The sequence below is a fragment of the Rhincodon typus genome, chromosome 28 (genome assembly GCF_021869965.1).
Source record: "Rhincodon typus isolate 14 chromosome 28, sRhiTyp1.1, whole genome shotgun sequence".
Lineage (NCBI taxonomy): Eukaryota > Metazoa > Chordata > Chondrichthyes > Orectolobiformes > Rhincodontidae > Rhincodon > Rhincodon typus.
This window is the reverse complement of record NC_063359.1, coordinates 22,257,587-22,279,121: the sequence shown is the minus strand read 5'-3', so window position 1 is coordinate 22,279,121 and position 21,535 is coordinate 22,257,587. Positions and strand designations below refer to the sequence as shown.

Below are 21,535 nucleotides of genomic sequence, written 5' to 3'. Positions count from 1 at the left end.
TTCTGTACAACAATATAAATATATCACACTTACCATAATAAAATATATGGGGTAATTCACAGAAGCTTTATAAAGTAAACAAACAGGAAATGCTGGAGAATTTCTGTATTTGTTTCAGATTTCCAACATCTACAGTAGTTTGCTTTTATTTGCCTTTAGAAGTCTGGGACTGATCCTCAGAAAGTGATATTGGGATAGATGGCCAAATGTTTGCTCAGAGGCAAGTTTTAAGAATAGAAGAGAAATGGAATGCTTCAGGAACAAAACTCCAGAGCTTAGGGTCTGGTTTAAGAGATCCACAGACCAGATAACAGGTTTTGGACAAGGAGTCACTTAGCGTGGAGGCATCATGGTAATTTATTAAGGAACAAAAGTTATTCTTACCTAAAGAAGGCAGTTAATATCTTAGTTCAGGTAAATCTAGTGGGTATATACAGCTCATGGCTCCTTCCTTTTTTTCTCTCCCTGTGTCTACTTTGAAACTTTGCACCAAATACCTTCAACTGAGGAAGGGTCACTGGACCCAAAACATTGACTGTGATGTTTTTTCTTCATAGATGCTGCCAGACCTGCTGAGCTTTTCCAGCAACTTCTGTTTTTGTAACTTCCTGACTTATTTTATCCTCTGCAGCCGTGGGACTTGCTAATATTCCAATGTTGTGCTGATGTTTTAATACTGTATTGCTATTGTACTTTGACCTTGTTGTTTCATTTGTCAGTGGTTGTGGAATAATGCTTGCAACCCAAAGGGGGGATTAGAGACATATTGATAGTGTCACTGGACTGCTAATTCAGAGGCTCAGGCTAATGTTCTGTGGACATGGTTTTGAATCATGGCAGATGATGAAATCTGAACTAAATAAAAATCTGGAATTAAAAGCTATTCTAATGGCTACCATGAAATCACTTTTGAATGTCACAAAAACCCACCTGGTTCTCAAATGTCCATGATGGAAGAAACTCTCACTGGTCTGGCCAACATGTGACTCCAGCTTCATAGCATTGTGGTTGAATCTTAACTGCTCTCTGAAATGACTGAGCAAACAACTCAGTTCAAGAGCAATTAGAGATAGGCAACGAATGCTGGTCTTGCCACCCACAATAATATTAAAGAATCCTCATCACTTAAACAGCTCATTATTATAACCCTGGATGACACTGCTAAATTTATTTTAGGATCTGGCTAGTGACCTGTAACTGTTTATTTACATTTGACAAAGTTTGAGATCCAAGGTACTCACTTAGAGAATAATGCAACAAAATTTCATGCTTTTTAACCAAATGAAATAAACTTTACTATATAAAGTTAGAAACGTAAAACAATTTACAAGATATATAACTTATATTCTAACATCATTAATCAACAGGGGGTAAATATTGGTTAACAGACAAATTGTGGTTGAACACAACAAAATGTTTTGGAAACTGAAGCGGAAGTGACTTAGAAGTCCTAGTTCAGGACCCTCTTAAGGTTAACATGCAGGTTCAGTTGGCAGTTAGGAAGGCAAATGCAATGTATAGCTCTATAAGGCTCTGGTCAGATCACATTTCCAATATTGTGAGCAATTTTGGACCCTGAAAAACGGATGTGCTAGTCTTGAGGGGTCTAGACAAGGATTAAAGGAACGATCACAGGGATAAAGGACTTATCATATGAGGAATGGTTGGGGACTCTGGGTCTGTACTGAATGCAGTTTAGAAGGATGAGATGGGATCTGATTGAAACTTACAGAATACTGTGAGGCCTGGATAGAGTGGACATGGAGAAGATGTTTTCACTAGTAGGAGAGACTAGGAATCAAAGTCACAGCTTCAAAGTAAAGAGAAGACCCTTTGGAACTGTGATGAGGAGGAATTTCTTCAAATAAACAGAGGGTGATTAATCTGTGGAACTCATTGCTGCAGAAGGCTGCGGAAGCCAAGTCATTCACTGTATTTAAGACAGAGGTACATAAGTTCATGTTTAGTAAGGAGATCAATGGTTACGGGCAGAAGACAGAAGAATGAGGTTGACAAACCTATCAGCCATGATTTAATGGTGGAACAGTTTCAATGGGCTGACTGGCCTAATTCTGCTCCTATACCTTATGGTCTTTTTTAACTAATATGAACATATTTGATAATAATCACCTAAAATCTGGAAAAATCACACCACCTGGTCTACTGATCTCTAAAACCAATTAAAGGTGCATTTGGAAACACTAAATATACATTTACGCCGGAATGAACACAAAAAGCGTTAAGTAAGGAGTTATAGCGTCATAGAGCCATACAGTATGGAAACAGACCCTTTGGTCCAACCAGACTGTGCTAAACATAGTCCCACCTGTCTGTTCCTGGCCATATCCCTCCAAATCTCTCCTATTCATGTATTTATCTAAGTGTCTTTTAAACATTGTAACTGTGCTCACATCCGCCACTTCCTCAGGAAGTTCATATTTAAACATATTAGCCCAATAGTATGCAATATGCTGTATTAGTCTTGATATTGATTGAATGTTGCAATGTCTGCTCACCGCCCAGTGGTTCATTCAGCTCCCTGGGACTGTGTTCCACTGGGCTCCTAAGACTGCATCCAGCACTGACTCATGGACACAAATCCAGCTCTTTTGCAGACAGGTTTGAATATCCAATTGAAACAGTCCAAGAGTATCCTGCCCTTATTACTATACAGAACTTTCCAGGGCTTTTGTTACAATTTCCACAAGTTGTTGGTTTAAAGGCACAAATAGAATCAGAAAGGGGTTTCCTCACCCCACTTGTAACTTTTTCCTGTATAAACACTTCTCAAATTTAATGATTGGTATCCATATTTAGATACAGTTGCAAATTATATCTTTCAAAGTCTATCTTTGATCACAACTGGGAACACAGCTCAAACATCTGTCCCTACTCCCCTTCTTTTCTTCATATTGTTAATTCACACAATCAATTCCTGTTACATTGCGACCCTGGTCCAACTCAAGCAACAACTCAATTCACAAATTTAAGATTAACCCTCCACCTACACAGAATTCATACAAAATACACATAAAAAGAATTCATAATGAAAAAAAAAGCATAAGAAGAAAAAGATATTCATATTGGAAGTTGAAGATAGGGCCACCAATGGTGCAACAATTAACTCTTGGATGCTTAAGGTCCCATAAATAGATGAGCAGGATATCTTGGAGGTTAGAGAGGTGCAAGACCTTGAAGGGTATTGATTTGAAATAGTCATAAATCACCTTTGGGTCAAATATGGCATCAAAGATATGTTTCAACTCAGACTGTTATCAAGGCAGAGAATTGGTGCTGGTAGATAGAATGGAGTTTTCAGAAGGATAGAGTGTATCAAAAGGAGGCCAGTGTGTGGTATCACACTTTCAGATGCCAATCACCACACTTGGTCTTGCCCAGCTTTCTTCTGCATCAAATTCCTAAGCTCCACTGGTCCCTCTGCATCCTCATCTATGCAGTCATGACTCATCCTCAGCCTATTGCTTGGTCACATCCATATTTCATAGTCACACTTTCCAAATGGTGCCCTTTCTTCTCTGCACAAATATGTTACAAGTATTCATACCTCTGCAATTTTTCCTTGCAGAAGTGAACACCCTCCTTGTTTAAAGGCAAGGGGAGTTTGGATAGGCATTGGTGCCAAGGGAATCCAAGAGAAGTGAATCTTCGCTTGGACACCTTGTGTTTGGTGTCTTGTCTCCTGCCAGCTGAATTTTAGTGTCCATCATATCTGCCTTTTGAAAGGGCATTTGACTGAGTCAGTTCATGCTGTTGGCAGCGGTGTGGCTTCTGCTCTTTCCCCTCACCACATGTAGAAGGTACAGCTCAATGAACTAATTCCATGCCATTGAGTCATACAGCACAGAAATAGACCCTTTGGTCCAACTTGTTTCCCGAACTAAACTAGTCCCACTTGCCTGCATTTGGCCCATATCCCTGTAAATCTTTCCTATTCATGTATCTATCTAAATGTCTTTTAGGTGTTGTAACTGTACCTGCATATAACACTTCCTCATTCCATATAGGAACCATCCTCTGTGTGAAAACATTGACCCTAAGATCCCTTTTAAATCTTTCTTCTCTCACCTTAAAAATATACTCCATACTTTCCATTGAAAGTTGCAGCAAGATTTATAGAGTTGTTGCATGTGAATGGAGTGCTTTAAATAGGTGGTGACTTCCGTGAAGCTGATGATAACTGTCAGACTGATTGCACTCACTGAGGGAAGAAATGTTTTGAATTGCAACCTCTTATCTGGTCATGGCTGGAACTCTTCACACCAACTGATCAAGTCTTCCAATTTTATTTTGGAAGCTCCACCTGCTGTGCACTCACCTCAGACACTTAGCAAAATGCGGAAACTGGGCGCTGTTGGGAAAGAAGGAATCCAGAATTATAAAGGTCCATAATTGCCAGTTAATTTCACCCAAATGCCAACCCTCCAGACCCACTACTGGTCCTGGAATTGAAACATTTTTACCCCATCTAAGTACACACAGTCCTTTATAGTTATGTAATTCAATCACTCATGTCTTCTGACTGAGCCGCATTCATCAAAAAATAGGCAATGGCTGTGACAACATATCAGAATATCACTTTTGTCCCGTGCAATGATTGCAAAGTTCTGTGGATCAATAAAAGGGGAGTCAATCAGTGTCCCATCACAACGGGTTTGTTTGGTCACTGATGCTGGGGGAACAAAAGTTGGCAAAGTCCAGATGCTGCGTTAGCGTATGTTTACGTCCTCACCACGGGTGGGGTGCGCTCTGGGAGTTGTAGTTATTACCGTGACGTTTGCTCATCGAAATAAGGGGGGCGGGACCAGTCAGCTGGACTACAGCTCCCAGGGTACTTTGCGGCCCCGCTGGTGCTCTCTCCGCCTTGGTGACCATGTCGTTCCCTGGTTTTGCGTGAACGCTGTGAAGGGGCAAATACTCGGCTTGTTTCTGCCGGTTCTTTAAAGCGAACAGCAGCGCGGTTGTACAGCGAGCAACCATGGGATCCAGGATTAAGTGAGTTTATTTCTCTCTCTCCGTGTGTTGTGAGGATTTTGAGACGTTGGGCGATTCTTCAGCCTGTTGAGCGGCGCTAGGCCGCGGCTTTCCTGGAGCTTGCCTGCTCTGTCCACCCACCTTCCTAACAGGGCAACACATCCAATCCAAGCCGCTAATCTCTTTAGTACAGTGGGGATATAAATGTGCCCTTGGTTGCTAAGAGGTAAAGCAATAAAGGAACTATCTTTCTTTGTTACTGGGCGAGCAAGCAAGAAAAACATGAGCTGATAATACCTGGACTGTCGATGCCTATGCTTCAGTTTGGAACCTTGTTGGATGTGGGTCAGTTTCTTCCAGGCACTTGTCGCCGCCTCGGCTTTCATTTTATTTAACACGCACGAGCCACCATCATCTTGCATATTATGTGCAAGTAAATGTCACCGTGTCTTGCTGCCACTTAGCCTTTTAGGTGGATGGGTGAGGTTTCTGAGTTCAACACGTGCAAAGAGCACAGAAACTGGACACGCATGACCCTGATCATGTATAGTGAAACTATGTTTGAGAGATTAGTTCCCAAGTGTGATATGACCAGGAGAATAGTGGGCTCCAGATAAATTGTTCCACACGCTACAACTGGGGATTTAATTTTTTTTTTTCTTTTCTCACTCTAATGATGTTGATAATTATCAATCACAGTGCATCAGACAGCATCCATGGAGAGAGAGCAAGCTAACATTTTTGAGTTTAGAGCTGAAGTGAACTGTGGATGGGACAGCATTTATGCTATAGTTTGGTGGGAGGGTGGTGGAATGTTGGGGTAGTGAGTGCTGGGTGCTGGTAGAGAAAATAATTTGATAGCTCAGATTTAAGTGATCAGAATGTGAGAATGGCAGAACAATGGTGTGTCTCCTGGCAGACTTGAAAGGATAGACGGTCCCACTGGGGTGGGGGGAGGAGAGAGAAGACATAACAGAATGTAACAGGTTAAAAGAAAGGGAAAAAATGGGAGTTGGTTCACAATTTGAAGGTGTTGAACTCCATGTTGAGTCCAGAAGGCTGTAAAGTGCCTAGTTTGAAGATGAGATGTTGTTCCTCCAGTTTGAGCTGTGATTCACTGGAACACTGCAGTATGCTGAGGGCAGACACATGGGCTTGCAAGCAGGATGCTGTGTTAAAATGACCGACTGCAGGAGGGTCGGGGTCATGATGGTGCACGGACCGAAGGTGTTGCGCATAGTGGTCACCTAGTCTGCATTTGGTTTCTCCAATGTAGAGCAGGCCACATTTAGTGTAGCGAATACAGTACACAAGATTGGAGAAGGTACAGATGAAATGCTGCTTCACTTTCCAGGTGTCTTATCTGGGTCAGAATTATCCTTCCATTATGAATACCCATATAGGCAGCTAATGTCTTGTTAGACTTTCCACTAATAGTCTGATAGCTGTGAAGGTTTAAAACAAAACACTGCAGTCTTTTTTGGAATCCTGTACCTCCTTTCAAAAACGTAATGAAAGAACTTATATACTTTAAAATGGTCGTGTTGGAAAAGTGTGATGGCAGGGTACTTCATATGGCATGTAAATATGGCTACATAGAATCACTCATCACTCATAATGTTTTCCATTTGGTTACTTTTTTACACTGTGAAAAATGTGGTTTATTAAAAAACTTGGTTAAACAACACCAATTTGGCAGCTGAGCTTCAAAATTAGATTCATATTTAACAACAAGACATATCTGGGATAAAGGAAAATACTTTTCATATGGAATACCTTTTATTCTTAATTTGTAAAGTCTTAATGAAAATCTAAAGCCTTAGTTTAGAGCATCACTACATTTTTCTTTAAAAATGTAGTCAAGTAAGGAATTATGGTTGGGTAACATGCAGCTTTCTGTGAGTGCTTCTGTGATGTTCCAGTGGAAGTAATCCTTGCGAGACCCTAAACCTGATATTAACTCTTGTTATTAGCAACAGGAAAGAATAAGTAATGGCACAATACATTTGTTTGGAAACTGTTGTTGATGAGTCGCATAGCACAGAACCTCAATAAATATCAGTTTTGTGAAATCGAACCTGTGGTTTAACCCCACTATTCTTGATGAATTTTTCTGTAATGCACTGTCATGTGTTAATTGTATTTATAATTAATGGTTCAAAGGAGGAGCCACATGGTGCAACTTTTAAACAGTAATTTAGGCTAACAGCTAATTATCTGTAATTTTAAGCGACAATTAAATGTTAATCTTTATGCAAAATGCTGCCTTTACTTCTTTGGCAACAGCAAAGCTTCATTAAACTGCAACCAGTCATTTGTTATGTCTTTGCACAGAAATGTTTTTTGTGAATGTACACATTTATTATTCAAATGACATTTGTTATTGATATGATAATTCAGAAGTAAATTTCAGAAGACGTGCAAGGAGGCGCCAATTACAAAATTTGATGCTGGTTAGGATGAGGAGATGTGCAACATAGAATTTGCCACGTGCCAAGAGGTCATTCAACTCTCATTTTTTTTTATGCAAGTCTGCTCCCACTCTTTCTCTCTTCTAACTTTAAGACTAAGGTTATAACTTTTATAATTTTTAGATTGATGCATCAGATAAGCTTCACTGATTTGTCATAAATGGCACAATGTACAGATTTGTATAAAGCAAAATCTGGATGTTGAAATTTTGAAACGAAAAGCAAGAGAAATTGAAGTAGGGTCACTAGATTAGAAAGATTAATTCTGTTTCTCTCTCTACAGATGCTACCAGACCTGCTGAGCTTTTGCAGTAATTTGTTTTCATATGCATTATATTGATATTGGCTTGGATTGGTATTTAAAAATATTAGCTGAAGTTCAGCTTGTTTTTAACTACTTCAGGGTAAAGATCTGTTCCGTTGGGCATTGCTCTGTCACCTTAGTTGTGATGGCCAATGGTCACTCTTGCAAATACCTTTAGCAAAGTATCCCAAAGCAAAGGAATGGTTGGAATTTACACTAGACCCTATTATGTAACCCAAATGGAACGCAAATTGTTCTTAAATCTTGATGTACCATGCCTGTTTTAGAGATTTACTGGTGGAGTAGCTAAAAATAACTAACAATAATAGATTTAGAAAGTTGATTTTAGGAGTGACATGTATCATTCAGTCAAATGTAACGTGTTCGTAAGTCAATTATACCTCATCAGTAAACTAACACACAATTAATACAAAACGTCCCTTAAAGATCATAGTCCTGAGCAAGAGTTCACTTCAAGTTAGGTTATTTAGTAGTAGAGGTGTAGAGCTGGATGAACACAGCAGGCCGAGCAGGAAGGCTGATGTTTTGGGCCTAGACCCTTCATCAGAAATGGGCCTTCCTTCTTAGCCTTCCTGCTCCTATGATGCTGCTTGGCCTGCTGTGTTCATCCAGCTCTACACCTTGTTATCTCAGATTTTCCAGCATCTGCAGTTCCTACTATCTCTGAGGTTATTAGTAGTACTGGTTTTGTTTTAAATTTTTGTAGTAACTTCATTCTTTGCCCATCTCTGGTTGGCCTGAGAAGGTGCTAAGTGAGTTGTCACTTTGAAGCACTGCAGTTTGTATGGTGAGAGTGCTTCCACCGTACCACTTGGTAGGGAACTTCCAGATTTTGAGCAAGGAGCATTTTGTAATTTAGCAAGGAGCTTGGAGATGATGGTGGTTTATTGTACTTGCTGCCCTTGTGGGTTTGGGAAATGTTATAGAAGAAGCCTTGGAGAGTTTGCCTAATTTTTACCCAATATTTCTAATTCATGTTTTTGGTATGCTTCCACAGAAGTTAACATCTTTGTGGTATATTGTCGAAGTGATCATTTAGAGTGAGTGATAAAAGGATTATGGGAAAAACGTTTGCATGTCGCAGGAGTTACTGCTGAAGTCAATTCTGTCCTCTTCAATTTCCACACATGAAACTTTCCTTCTGGGCTGGTGGGGGGGGTCACTTGGTAACGATCAGGATAAGAGCCTTTACTTTTGCTGCCCCTTCCACTTTGTTTTATATTTCTGAAATATTGTGGTTAATTGTCATGAACTAACTACCTCATGTACTGCTATCAACTAAATTATCACAGTCCTGTAATTGAACTGAGAACACAAACCAGGTCTGTCTAGCTGTTTGTGCATTTATTACTGAACTGGAGTCAAAATTAGCAGTGATGTGTATTCAACCAGGATTGAAAATTATTGATATATTCACAGCAAATATACCCATTCACTGATTGTGATAACTAATACTTGTTTACATTTTTATTTTTCCAAGCAAACCAAAACCGAATGAAATTTGAGATTCTCCTGAATCTAAGCATTGTAAATGGTAGCACAAATTGCCTTTGGTATCCTTGGGTTAGAGGTTAAAAGAAGCTGTGATTACCACATCTGATCACTGTCTATGTGGATGTCATAGAAGGCAGAATTATGTCTGCTTGCCTTGCCATCTCACTGTTGGAAGAACCTGCCAAAATCTTATGATCAAAGCTCATAGTGAGGTAACTGATGTCAGCATCAGCCACAAGTCAAACCTTCAGGAGATGAGATTACAAAGACAGAGGAAAGCATTCTTATCAGCCTAATTCCCAAATGGTAATTGAGATGATATATCACTGCTGCCAATACGCTATCCTGTCATTTTAGTACACTCGTTAAGTCGTGTCTCTTCTTGCTCCCTGTAGTTGTGGTCCGATTGAAATTTCCCCTAACTGTAGATGGTATTAATCAGGGGTGAGGAATGTGCGGCCTTTTTGGGTACTAGTTGCAGCCTTTTGCCTATTTGTCCGCAAATACTAAATCCGCCTTTTTAAATCTGTGTACCATTTTCAAAACTAAGAGGAGAACATTAAAGGAAGAGAACAGAGCATTCAGTGAAGAATGGGAATTGCAGTATTACATAGTTGCTGTGAAAGATAAAATGATGTGTTTGCTCTGCGACGCCATAATTGCAACAGCGAAGAAATACAACGTGTATCACCATTATGCAATTCATAAGGACCACAAAATATGCTAAACTGGAACGTGAATCCGAAAGTCTGCACTCAAGAAAATGAATGATTAAAAGCAGCAGCAGCAAGTATTTAAAATGATGTCAGGACAAAGGACTGATATCACTGAAGCAACTCATAAAATAGCATATATACTTGGAAGAGGAGGTAAGCCATTTAGCAATGTGTAAATCATAAAAGAATGCATTGTTGAAGTTGTAGGATGTTTAGATTTAGATAAGGTTAATAAGTACATACAACTACCTCTTTCAAGAAGGACCATAACTGATCGGCAACATGAGTTAGCCCTCAGATTAACAGAACAACTTAATACAATATGTCAAAGCGAAGGCATTTATTATTCGATTACTGACCTTACTGACTCCGTGCAGGTGTTATTTTTTATTTGTGTTATAACTGCAGATATTCATTGCCACGAGGAGTTACTATCTTTGGGTACCCTTACAGCGAGGACATGTGGAATTGACATCTTTACTATCTGCAAAGAAAAATGCCGTGAAATGAAACTGAATTTATGTAATTTAGTAAGTGTATGCACAGACGGTGCACCTTCCAAGAGAGAAAAACATGGAGGATTTGCCGTGTTACTACAGAAAGAATTGCCAGATCCAGATACTTTGATTTCCTTTCATTGTCTTTTGCATCAACAGAATCCCTGTGCCAGATTTACTGTTTTAAGTGACACATTAAATAAGGTTATAGGTATTGCAAACTACATTTGGGCAAATGCATCGTGCCAATTTCGCAACATGTTTCATTCTAAAGTGCACTGGTTGTCACAAGGACAAATACTTTTAAAACTTTTTTATCTTTTCGAGAACAAATCGCAAGATTTTTTGAGGAACTGAATGAACCATGTGAACCGTCAAGAGGATTTCTGCAGAAATGCTGCATTTTTGTGTGATATAACGTCAAAGCAAGATGATCTGAATTTGTTTTTGTAAGGCAAGACTAAATCTATATATATGTGGCTAAAAATCCAGGCATTTGGAAAAAGTTGACCCAATCTGAACTTTCAGCTGAACACTTCCCTGAACTGGTAAGGGTAATTAATGAGCAACATACAAGCAAATCGTTAAGGAAATGCAACGTGAAAGAATACACAACTGTTCTAGACTCCCTGATTGTATTCTTCAATGAAAGGTTTGCACATTTTGAGGAACTTGACCTCATACTGAAACTAGCTTTTCAACCACTCCTGGTTTATATCTCTAAAGCATCTGATAACTTACAGATGGAACTGATTGAGCTCTCAGAAGATAATAATCTGAAGTCTCTATTTGACGCTAAAAAGGATCTCATTGAAATATGGAAAAATGCTGTTGAATACCCACATCTATGTCAACATGCTTGTCGAATGCTGTCTTGTTTTGGCACAACCTACTGTTGTGAATCAACATTTTCGTATGAGACAAATTAAAACGCGCACAAGATCTCAGATGACAGATGACACTGCTGACCTGGAGGGCCAATTAAAGCTACGGTCAACAATGCTGGAACCAAATATCTGATTTCTATCTCAAAAAATCACTAAATGGTTTGTTTTTCCTAGCTTTTCACTTGGTATTAGTTCCATTGTCAACTTTGTCAAGCAAGTGAATGTGTCTTTGAGTTTTTATTTTGTTTAAAGTCCTCATATGGTAACAGGCTTTAATTAAAATTAGTAAATATGTTGACAAAAGTATGACATTTTATTGTGTATATTAAATTCTCAGCATGCGGCCTAATAGGGTCTCTATTAAATAAAACGTGGCCTTCCAATGTAAAAAGATTCCCCACCCCTGGTAAAAATGTTTGTTTTGCTTGGCATTAAATCACTTTCATCAATGTCATTGAATCTATCCTGAAAATCAAGGTTTCTAATGGATACTAAATGCCCCACTTTTGTGTTCTGAATGAGTTGTAGAAATATAATGATTTAATTTAATTCAATAGCAGACGGTAGTGATGCTATAAAGAATGTGAGCAGCACTGTGCATCTTCAGGTAGACATTATCAGATACTTCTTTTGTAAAGTTCATTTGAAAAGCTGTATGTGAAAGGTATTAAACAAAAAGGTAACGCTTTTTGGCTGTTTATACTCTAGTGGATTGTCAGCAATAGTATATATTTTGACTTTTTTATGTGATCTGAATTGTTGTAAACACCATTTTATCCTGCTTGTTAACTTTATTTTCTAGGTGCTTGTACCTTTTTATGACATTACATCTTGCATTGAAATATTACAGTGAAACAAAGATGAAAATAATTTCTGAGGGCATTGATGTAATTCCCTACTTGAATTTTGAACAAGATGGATCCCTTTCGTTGATAAAGATTTGAAATTTAAGGAAAAACATCCCTTCTCGGAAGCTGAATTTTGTAATGCTTGATTATGCCTTAAAACATCTGGCTGCTTGCTTACCAATGCAAAACTCTTGCATTCCATAGATAGTGATAAATTTTCCTTTGGCTCTCAAAAAAGTTTGAAAGCTGCTATAACGCTGCTGAATGGTAACCGTCACTCCCAAATAAATCGCAGCAGATTTGAGGGATTATTGCATTTCACGTCTCAATTAAGAATGAGACCTTGATTGTCATGTTAGAAAGCAGACTGGTGTAATGTGATACTGACTTTAAAGAGTAACTTCGTATTGCTGTTGTTTAATTGAGATTTACTGTAATAATTCATTTTCCTTTCTGTGTGGCTAATACTGAGTGATTTTTTTTTTTTTTTGTTTGTTGCAGGGAAAATCCAGAGAAGATATTTGAAGTGTATGCTGAAGTAACACATCCTGAATCCAGTGGTTCAGGTACAGTATTTACTTTTTTGATTACTCAGTTGCATCTTCTTTGAAAGTAATATATTGGAGAAAGTAGTTTTAAGCTGCTCTCCATGGCAGGTGGTTGGAAGTTTAAAACGTGATGGTATTCAAGCGTTTTTACAACGTTTTATGTCCAAAGTTTGTCAGATGTGAACTTCAGAATTGAGATGCCTGATGCTTGAAGAAACCAATTCCGTAAGACTGGATAGCCATTCTTTTTGCAACTGTCTCACAGGTTATGTCTTGTGTTCGCACGCTGGAACAATTTCAACTGGGGTCATGTTAGTCTCTGAACCATATTATATTCATGTTATATTATATAGCTGCAGTTTCAGCTGGAATTATGATGATGTTAATACCTGAACACTTGCTTAGATGACATGGTCATTTTCTGAAATCCGAATGGTTTCCTCTGTTGTGAAATATTAATGGAAGTAATGATAAGAGTCAATATGCAGGTAATGTAAGGTTCTGGGATATATTGTGCGTATATTTTCCTTGTAATTAACTTCAGAATATTTATAACACAGCTACAGTAATGACGCTTTAATAATTAATTTCATTGTGTGAATTTGAGCCTGCCAACCCCAAGTTAGAGTGAGTCTATATAAAAACAAACTGAAAAATTGCTCTACCACATGCAAAGCAGAGACTGTATATTGAATGTTATAAACTGACTACAATGAGAGATTAAAAAGAGAAACAGTAAAATGAAACATAATATTGTGCTTCAGAACCTCTTCTGAAGAAGAGTCACTGGATCTGAAATGTTGACTCTGATTTCTGTCCACATATGCTGTCAGACCTGCTGAGATTTTCCACCAATTTCTGTTTTTGTTTCAGATTTCCAGCATCTGCAATTCTTCTGAATTTTTCTTGGTCTTGTTTTAAAGAACCTTGTGTTTAAGAGAACTAGAAAGGAAGAGCTAAACTCTAAGCCCATAGACCCTATATGCTTAAAACTTAAAAAAAAAGTGAAGAAAACATAGAATAGTATTAAAAATAGTTTTTTTAAAAAGTATGAAACATTATTCTACGCTTCATTGAGTGAAAACAATTGAGTCATTGACTTGAAGCATTCAAACATGGATGTCACTTTGCTGCCTACAGAGTTTCATAGTCCAATAAATAATGTGCAAGAGATACAGTAAAAGACTGTAGTACTTGTTGCTATAGTGCAGTTAGAAAAGTAAGTTATAAAGAAATAAAATAGATTTATTTATCCATTGTTCGTGAGACAATGATATAATTCATAAGAATCTAATGAAGTAAATATTTTTCAAGTGAAATAATATCAGTTGAAGGCCTAGATGTGTATTTGACCTTGCAATGCAGTCTTTGAGCGAGGTTGAAAAACCTACATCAGTAACTACTGACAAATTGAGAGTGAGAGTAGCTTACTATAATTGGTTACATACTTTACACTGGTTAAATTTCATCTTCATCTTGGTCTCTTGAGGGGGCAAAAAAATTGCTTGTAGACTGTCCTGTTTTCCTTTTGTACACGCGTTGCTGTCTCTTATTACAGATTCATGTTATGACCTTAAAAACTGAAGCTAAGAAATTAGAACTGCTATTACAGCTTGCAAATCTCAGCCTACGCACTTTGTTTACATACCTTGAGAAATAAACTGGAATGTATAATGTGCCAAACTTTTTTTTACTGTCAGCATATGGGAAACAAACAAAGAATCAATATTAAGACTGATATTACAAATCAAAAATCCATCAATGAATTCCACAGATTCACCACCATCTGACTTAAGAAATTCCTCTTTACCTCCGTTCTAAAGTGTCGTCTTTTCGCTTTGAAGCTGTGACCTTGTGTTCTAGTTTCCACCAGTAGGAGAGACATCTTCTCCATGTCCACTCTGTCCGTGCTTCTCAGCATTATGTAAATTTCAATCAGATCCCTTCCCTCATCCTTCTAAACTCCATCAATACAGACCCAGATTCCTCAAAAGCTCGTCATATATGACAAGCCTTTCGTCCCTGAGTGTTGTTTTAAAGACTGGTGAAAAGTAATCAATCTTCTTCTTTATCCAGCCCACTCATGATTTGAAATAGGAAGAAGCTGTTTTTGCTTGTAAGAGAAACAACAATAAGAGGGCATAACTTAAAGTGGTGTGCAAAAGAAGCAAGGGTAATATGAGGAAAAAAACATTTTCACTCAACAAATGGTTAGGGTCTGGAATGCACTGCCTGGAGATGTAGTGTAGGCAAGTTTAGTTACAGCATTCGAGACGGCATTGAATGATTGTTTGGATAGAAATAGTGTGCCAAGTTATGGGGAAAAGGGCAGGAGATTGAATGATCTTGTGATGCATAGTAGCTGTCCTTGTGTTTTATGGCATTAATGTCAACGTTAGATGTTTGTTTGAAGAGTTAGTTCAAGCACCATGGGCCAACTGACCACCTTCCGTGCTATAACAATTATGATTTGACTTTCTAATTTTTGTAATTCATCTTCTCTGGTTGAAAGGGCGGGAATTGGGCTGTTGGTATCTTCTAATGGTACTACAGTTGGTGCCGTGGGAGACTTTCTGCTCTGTGCCTGATATTTGCCAATGCCTTCACTCCTGCCATGATGGCAATCAATATCATTGACAGTGATACATGTAAAGCTAACTTTTGGAAGAGTATTTTTATGTAAGTATCTCATATCACCAAGTAAGGTATAATGCTTTACCTCTTTCTGTTTATTTAACTGTGATGGGGCCTGGGACAAAGCTTAAATCATTTTTTTAGAAGTATTATGCTTATGAACTTGATCAATTTTAAAGATGTTAAATCACAAAATAAAATCTTGTGTATCTTCTCTGACCACGTTTTTTAAAAACAGTACAAAGTTGTATTTACTGAAATTTCTCAATATATCATTTTGAAAAGCTGTTTTTCAATGACCCAAAACCCTACAATTTCTGGTCTTCTGAATGATCGTTGATAAAGATCTTGGTCTTGATTTCCTGGTATTCATTGGTTCAAGTATCCTGGTACTTGGCACATTTTTGAAGTACTGAATTGCTTTAGAATTTGAATTTTAAGTTCCTATAAGGAACTGATTTATAGTAGTGTTTGCAAAGGAATTGTTATAATGTGACTAGTCAAACTCGGCTTTTGAGTACACCACACCCTGAAAAACATTTTTGCCTTGGGGATACAGATAATAGAAGGGTGTTTTCGACTGTCTCTCAGCAGCATATTTGGTTTTGTTTTTCCAAACTGTCTTATCAACTTGGATCAGTGCCAGAAGAATGAGAACACAAACAACTCATTATTTTGGCCTACATTTCTGGTGTTGATCAGTGGGAAATAATTGGGGGAGAAAATTAAATTTGCCCCATACTTCCTAGTGGTTTGTTCCTGTTTGGGAATAGCGTGGTATGGAGGGAGCTATAGGCAGATAATTATACCATGTTTTATCTGATTTATACTATACTGATAATCAATAACAGTAACTCACATTTATACAATGCCTTTTAATGCAGTTTGGCCCAAGGCACTTCACAGGAATGTCATCTAATAACATTTAACAAGGAAGGAGACATTAGGACAGGTGTTTCACAGTTGAACCAACAAGATACTTTTAAGGACCAGCGAGCCTCCCCAAAATAGATTAGGAAGATAGCATAAGCCCTAACTTTTATTTTATTTTCAAGTCGAGTGTAAGGCACTGTTCCAGATGTGATTTCTATTGGTCCATACTAAGTTCCAATCAAACACACTTTCTTATACTTACAACACAGTTAAAATGCAACAAAACAAAGAAACGGTATAACTTTATTGACTTACTTAACAAGACAATGTCTGATTTAACCACTAAACATCTACTGTTCCAATATAGGCAGCATCCCATAAACAAATTTTTTGGGAAAAAATGCAATGCAGCAAAACAGTTGTTGTCGTCAAGTGCTGTCTCTCTCCAGGCCAGTAGAAAGAAACATTGAAAGAAATAATCTGCCCCTTCCAATTTTCTAAGAGGAAAACTATGTTAAGTTTTTTTCCATCTAGCAGCAGAGCGAACTCTTGCTGTTTTGCTGCAGCAGCTAACCATCATAAAAAAAAATCAACTGAAAGCAAAACCAAAGACCCCTGGGTCCTTGTGAGGCTGAGCCCACCCACTTATAATTCTTTTCCTGTGAAAAATATCACTCCGGGAGAAACCCAAAGCTATTTACAAACTGCCTCCTGGGAGGAGACACCTCGACACCACTGTGACAAACCCCCCAGTCCCCCCGCAAAAGAAACTGGACAGAATGCATCTTTTAAAGGGACAGTATCATCACAGTATGTGTAAAGTAGTGTCTTAAAAGAACAATGAAAGATTTAGGAAGGAAATTTCATTGTTTAATAAGGCTAAAGTGGGTGAAGACACGAGGACAGGAATAATGAGATTGAATGTGAGTTAAATAAAGAATGAATGAATCTGTATATATGTAATTGGTATTTGGGGTTTTGGATGAGCAAATCCAGGAAAGCATTGAAATTGTAAAGTTTAGAGCTAATGAAGGCATGAATGAGGCTTTCAGTGGCGAATAACAGGAAGCAGTGCATTCTCCCAAACCCAGGGACAGCATTAAATGATGTGGGTATTAAGTATTTTTGAGAAGGCTCTTGTGGCCTAGTGGTGGTGAACCTACCTTTTTGAGCCAGGAGGCTCGGCTCAAGGCCTATCTGCTCCATTTGTGTATAATGACATTCCTGAACAGGTTGCTAGAAAATATTTAGTGTGTGAATGATCTTAATGAACTGTGTAGTGCCCAATTCAGGTAGAGCACCATGGTTAGGTTTAGCAAATATAACTATTTCACCAGAAATGAAGAAGCATTAATGTTAGATATTCAAGCTGCAGTAATCAACAGAATTTTGACAGTACATTTTGATAGTAATGTCATAAAGGTATAACTCTACTGTCCAGAAATATGGCCACTAATAGTGACTGAGAATATATCTAGGAAATGGGTTTCATATCAGAAAGAAAAGATGGCCTGAATATGCTTTCACATCTTTTCTATTAAGAGCCTGTGATGCCTCACCGTAGTACAGGTTCATTTAGAAAATATCTATAACCTGTTCTTTCAATAGGGCATGTAACTTTGTGTGTTTATGTGCAGTAATTCTTCAAGCTGATACTGTCTGTGGTTGTCCTGCTGCAGATTGTCTGCTTCACTTATTTGAGTGGGAAATGTAGAGCTTGGAATAGGCAGACAAAGGGCAGAAAAATCTAATGCAGAGACTGTGAAATGACTCATTTTGATAAGAAGAATACAGAGACAATATCAAATAGTTTCCAGACTTTTCCTAATGGGACCCTTTTTTTTTTTGAGGCTTGAAAACAATTGTGACTCCTCAGTGAGTGGTGGGTGAAAAAGAATGTCTGTTAGAGCAGTGGAAGAGGTGGGGGGTTTGTGTTTGCTATTGCTGCCCGGGAACCTGTGACCCCACTTGGCGTCATAACTCCCACTTTTGGAAACTCTAACATCAAATAAAATGCAGTTTTAAAGGGGATACATGAGCAAAGGGGTCTGGTTGTACATGTGCATAAAACATGGAGTGTGGCAGGACAGGTTGAGAGCCCAGTTTAGAAAGCAGACTGTATCCTAAGCTTTGTTGATCAGGGCATAGAGTGCAAAAGAAAGGAAGTTACCTCTATCTTGATTAAAATGTTTTGTCCTTGATTGTCATGACATATTCGGTTCTGGGTGCCACACTTTTTAGAAGGGATGTCAAGGTATTAGAGAGTGGGCAGAAGAGATTTACGAGAGTGGCTTCAGGAAAGAAGAGTCTCTGTTACATGTAATACCAGCAGTGACTGCAAAAATTTGGGTTCAAACTAGCATCTTAATTGTAACAGTGCTTCTGTAAGCAGGAGATTCTATAGCTGTTCATTCACCAAAGATTTTTCCAGAGTGAGAAGTTTTGATTCTGCTTTAAGCTACACAAAGCTGCCCATGCATTAGAAACAGACAAATCTTGTCAAGTATCCCTGAGCCTTGTGCCTTGTTTATAGCCATTAGTTATGATAGTCTAATTTGGAAGTGTTTTCCCCTGAGTTAGTATGGAAGATTTACATCTGGTTCTAATACTATTTGAGAAATAAACATGCAATTTCCGTGCATCTACCAGTTGTAATTTCAGCATCTATCATCAGGAAAACAGCTCTCCCACCACCATTATTGTTCTAAGATGAGAGCTCTTTGCTACAGTACTTGAATTCTAAACATTTTAATTGCTTACTTTCAAGGTGACATGTCTGTTGGAAGTGCAGGAACTTTGGGTACACTTTATCATTCTCTTTTTTGTTAATGGAATCATCATTGTATTCTCTAAATTCATTTGGTAGCTTTTCTGATTTTTCTTTTCATCCTAATCCAGTGAATATTCATTTTGTAGCACAAAGAATAACTTATGAATAATTTGCAATCGGTGGTATACTCAATAGAGTAGTTAAATTAAGGGACATAAAAATATCCAAAGTATCATTCTTTTAATGAGTTAGTAGTTTATTTGGTGCAGAATATTTAAGGTTAGAAATGGTATTAATTGAATTCAGAGAAATGATTTATGTGATTTGTACAGTTTGAAATATGCTGAAAAATAGAGATCTTTTAGCTTGGTGTTTAGTTGTATGGATGTGAATGTTACTATGAATTTTAAATTACTTTGGATCAGTCAAAGTTTTGTCAGCGAGCAAGTTAAATTAATTTCTTCCAATGGTTATGTGTTCTTTGATAACATTGAGCGCTGATTGATCTCCTCCTCCCTAACCATACGTTAATGAGTAATGATGGTGACGTGATGAATATTGGTTATGCTTAATTTAGGTCTTAATGTTCCAATTTGGTCCCTGGGTGAGGGTCTGCAATTGTTGTGATTCTGGATGGGTACTTTTGGGTGAGGGGGGCTGAGCTAGCTCCCCTTCTTTACTCAGCCCTTCTCTTAATTGGTTGATCACAACAAGCTTAATTTGAAAGCGATCTCTTTTCTCGTGAATACTTCTTGCTAGCTGAAATACATTTATGTTTTAAAAGGAGCCAGTTCAACCAAGCATTTAAAAGTAAAGTGCACGTGTGCACAGATATGCAATCACACACACACACAAGGAATGAGAATTGAGTCCAAAAAAAAATCAGTTTTGGCTTGTTTTTGCTGAATAGATTGTGAAATATTGTGGCTGTTAGGTGGGTGATTCCAGCAGCACTGATTTTGGCAGTTTGGAGGTTCTTGTATGTGTAGTTAGCTGAAAGGAGTTTCTTTCAACAGTGGCCTTGCTGATGGATTTTTTTCTTTTTACCTGCACACACTAGGATGTCTGTTGGAAGTTCTCAGCTGCTCCCCTTCACAGTACATTTTGTTTTAGCACAATGAAACTTGAATCACAAGCTAGCACAGTAGAATGCGGAGACCAGGGGTTGCATTTAGTTTTTAACCTTTTTGTTTGTGTACTCCTGGACAGGTAAAATATCTCTGATACCTTCCTCTCCTTGGACCTCTCTGTCTCCATCTCTGGTGACTGCCTCGCAACTGATGTCTATTTCAAGCCCACAGCTACCTAGACTACACTTCCTCTAACCAACCCCCCTGCAAGAATGTGATTCCATACTGCTAATTCCTCCACCTCCGCTGTATCTGCTTCCAAGATGGGGCGTTCCACTCCTGCACATCCCAGATGTCCTCCTATTTCATGGACCGTAACTTCCCCACCCCCCTCCCCTTCTGGTGATCGAAAATACCTTCAGCCACATTTCTTGCACTTCTGCCCTCGCGCCCCCTCCCCTCAACAAAAATAAAGACCAGAATCCCCCTTGTCCTCACATATCACCCTACCAACCTCCGTATCCAACGTATCATTCTCTGCCATTTCCGCCACCTACAATCCAACCTGACAACTAAAGAGATATTTCCCTTCCCACCCCTATCTGCCTTTCGTAGGGACATCTGTCTCCGTGACTCCGTCATCCACTCCACACTCCCCACTAGCCCCACCACCCCCGGCACCTTTCCCTGCAACCGCAGGAAGTGCTACACCTGCCCCTACATGTTTCTTTACCACCACCACCCCCCCGCCTCCCAGAACAAGACTAACCTTTCACATCAGACAGAGGTTCACCTGCACATCTGTCAATTTGGAATACTGTATCTGCTGCTCCTGATGTGGCCTCCTCTACATCGGTGAGACCAAGCATAGACTTGGAGACCGTTTTGTAGAGCATCTGTGCTCTATACGCGACAAATGACAACACCTTCCAGTCGCCAACCATTTTGAAACCTCCCTGGGTGACAAGTCAATCCTGGGCCTCCTCCAGTGTCACAATTACACCACCCGCAAACTGGGGGAGCAACACCTCCTATTCCACCTTGAGAGCCTACAGCCCGATGGCCTGAACATGGAATTCACTAGTTTCAAAATCTCCCCACCCCAGCCTCATCCCGTGTCCAACCGTCCCTCTCATTCACGTGACACAACCTGTCCATCTTCTCTCCCACCTATCCATTCCACCCATGCCTCTGCCTGTGGCCAATCCCCATCATTCTCTACCTGCACTCACCTATCACCATCCCACCTACCTTCCACAGCCCCACTCCTCCTCCTCTCTCCATCTCTCCATTTATTTCCCAGCTCCCTTCGCCCTCCCCATTTCTGAAGGGTCCTGACCTGATGCCTGGCCTGCTGTGTTCCTCCAGCTCCATACGTTGTGTCTAAAACACATCCATGTCTTTTTTTTT

The 21,535-nt window shown here is 38.9% G+C and overlaps 1 protein-coding gene across 1 annotated transcript in view; it reads left to right on the top strand.

Annotated features, from left to right (window-relative positions):
• Positions 1-4,691: 4,691 nt before the first annotated feature.
• LOC109911059 (DENN domain-containing protein 1A-like) overlaps positions 4,692-21,535 on the top strand; it is a 209,631-nt gene continuing 192,787 nt past the window's right edge. The window contains exons 1-2 of the mRNA XM_020510303.2: positions 4,692-5,013; positions 12,732-12,796. Coding sequence (XP_020365892.2) covers positions 4,997-5,013; positions 12,732-12,796 — 82 coding nt within the window. The 5' untranslated portion in view covers positions 4,692-4,996. The remainder of the gene's footprint in view (positions 5,014-12,731; positions 12,797-21,535) is intronic.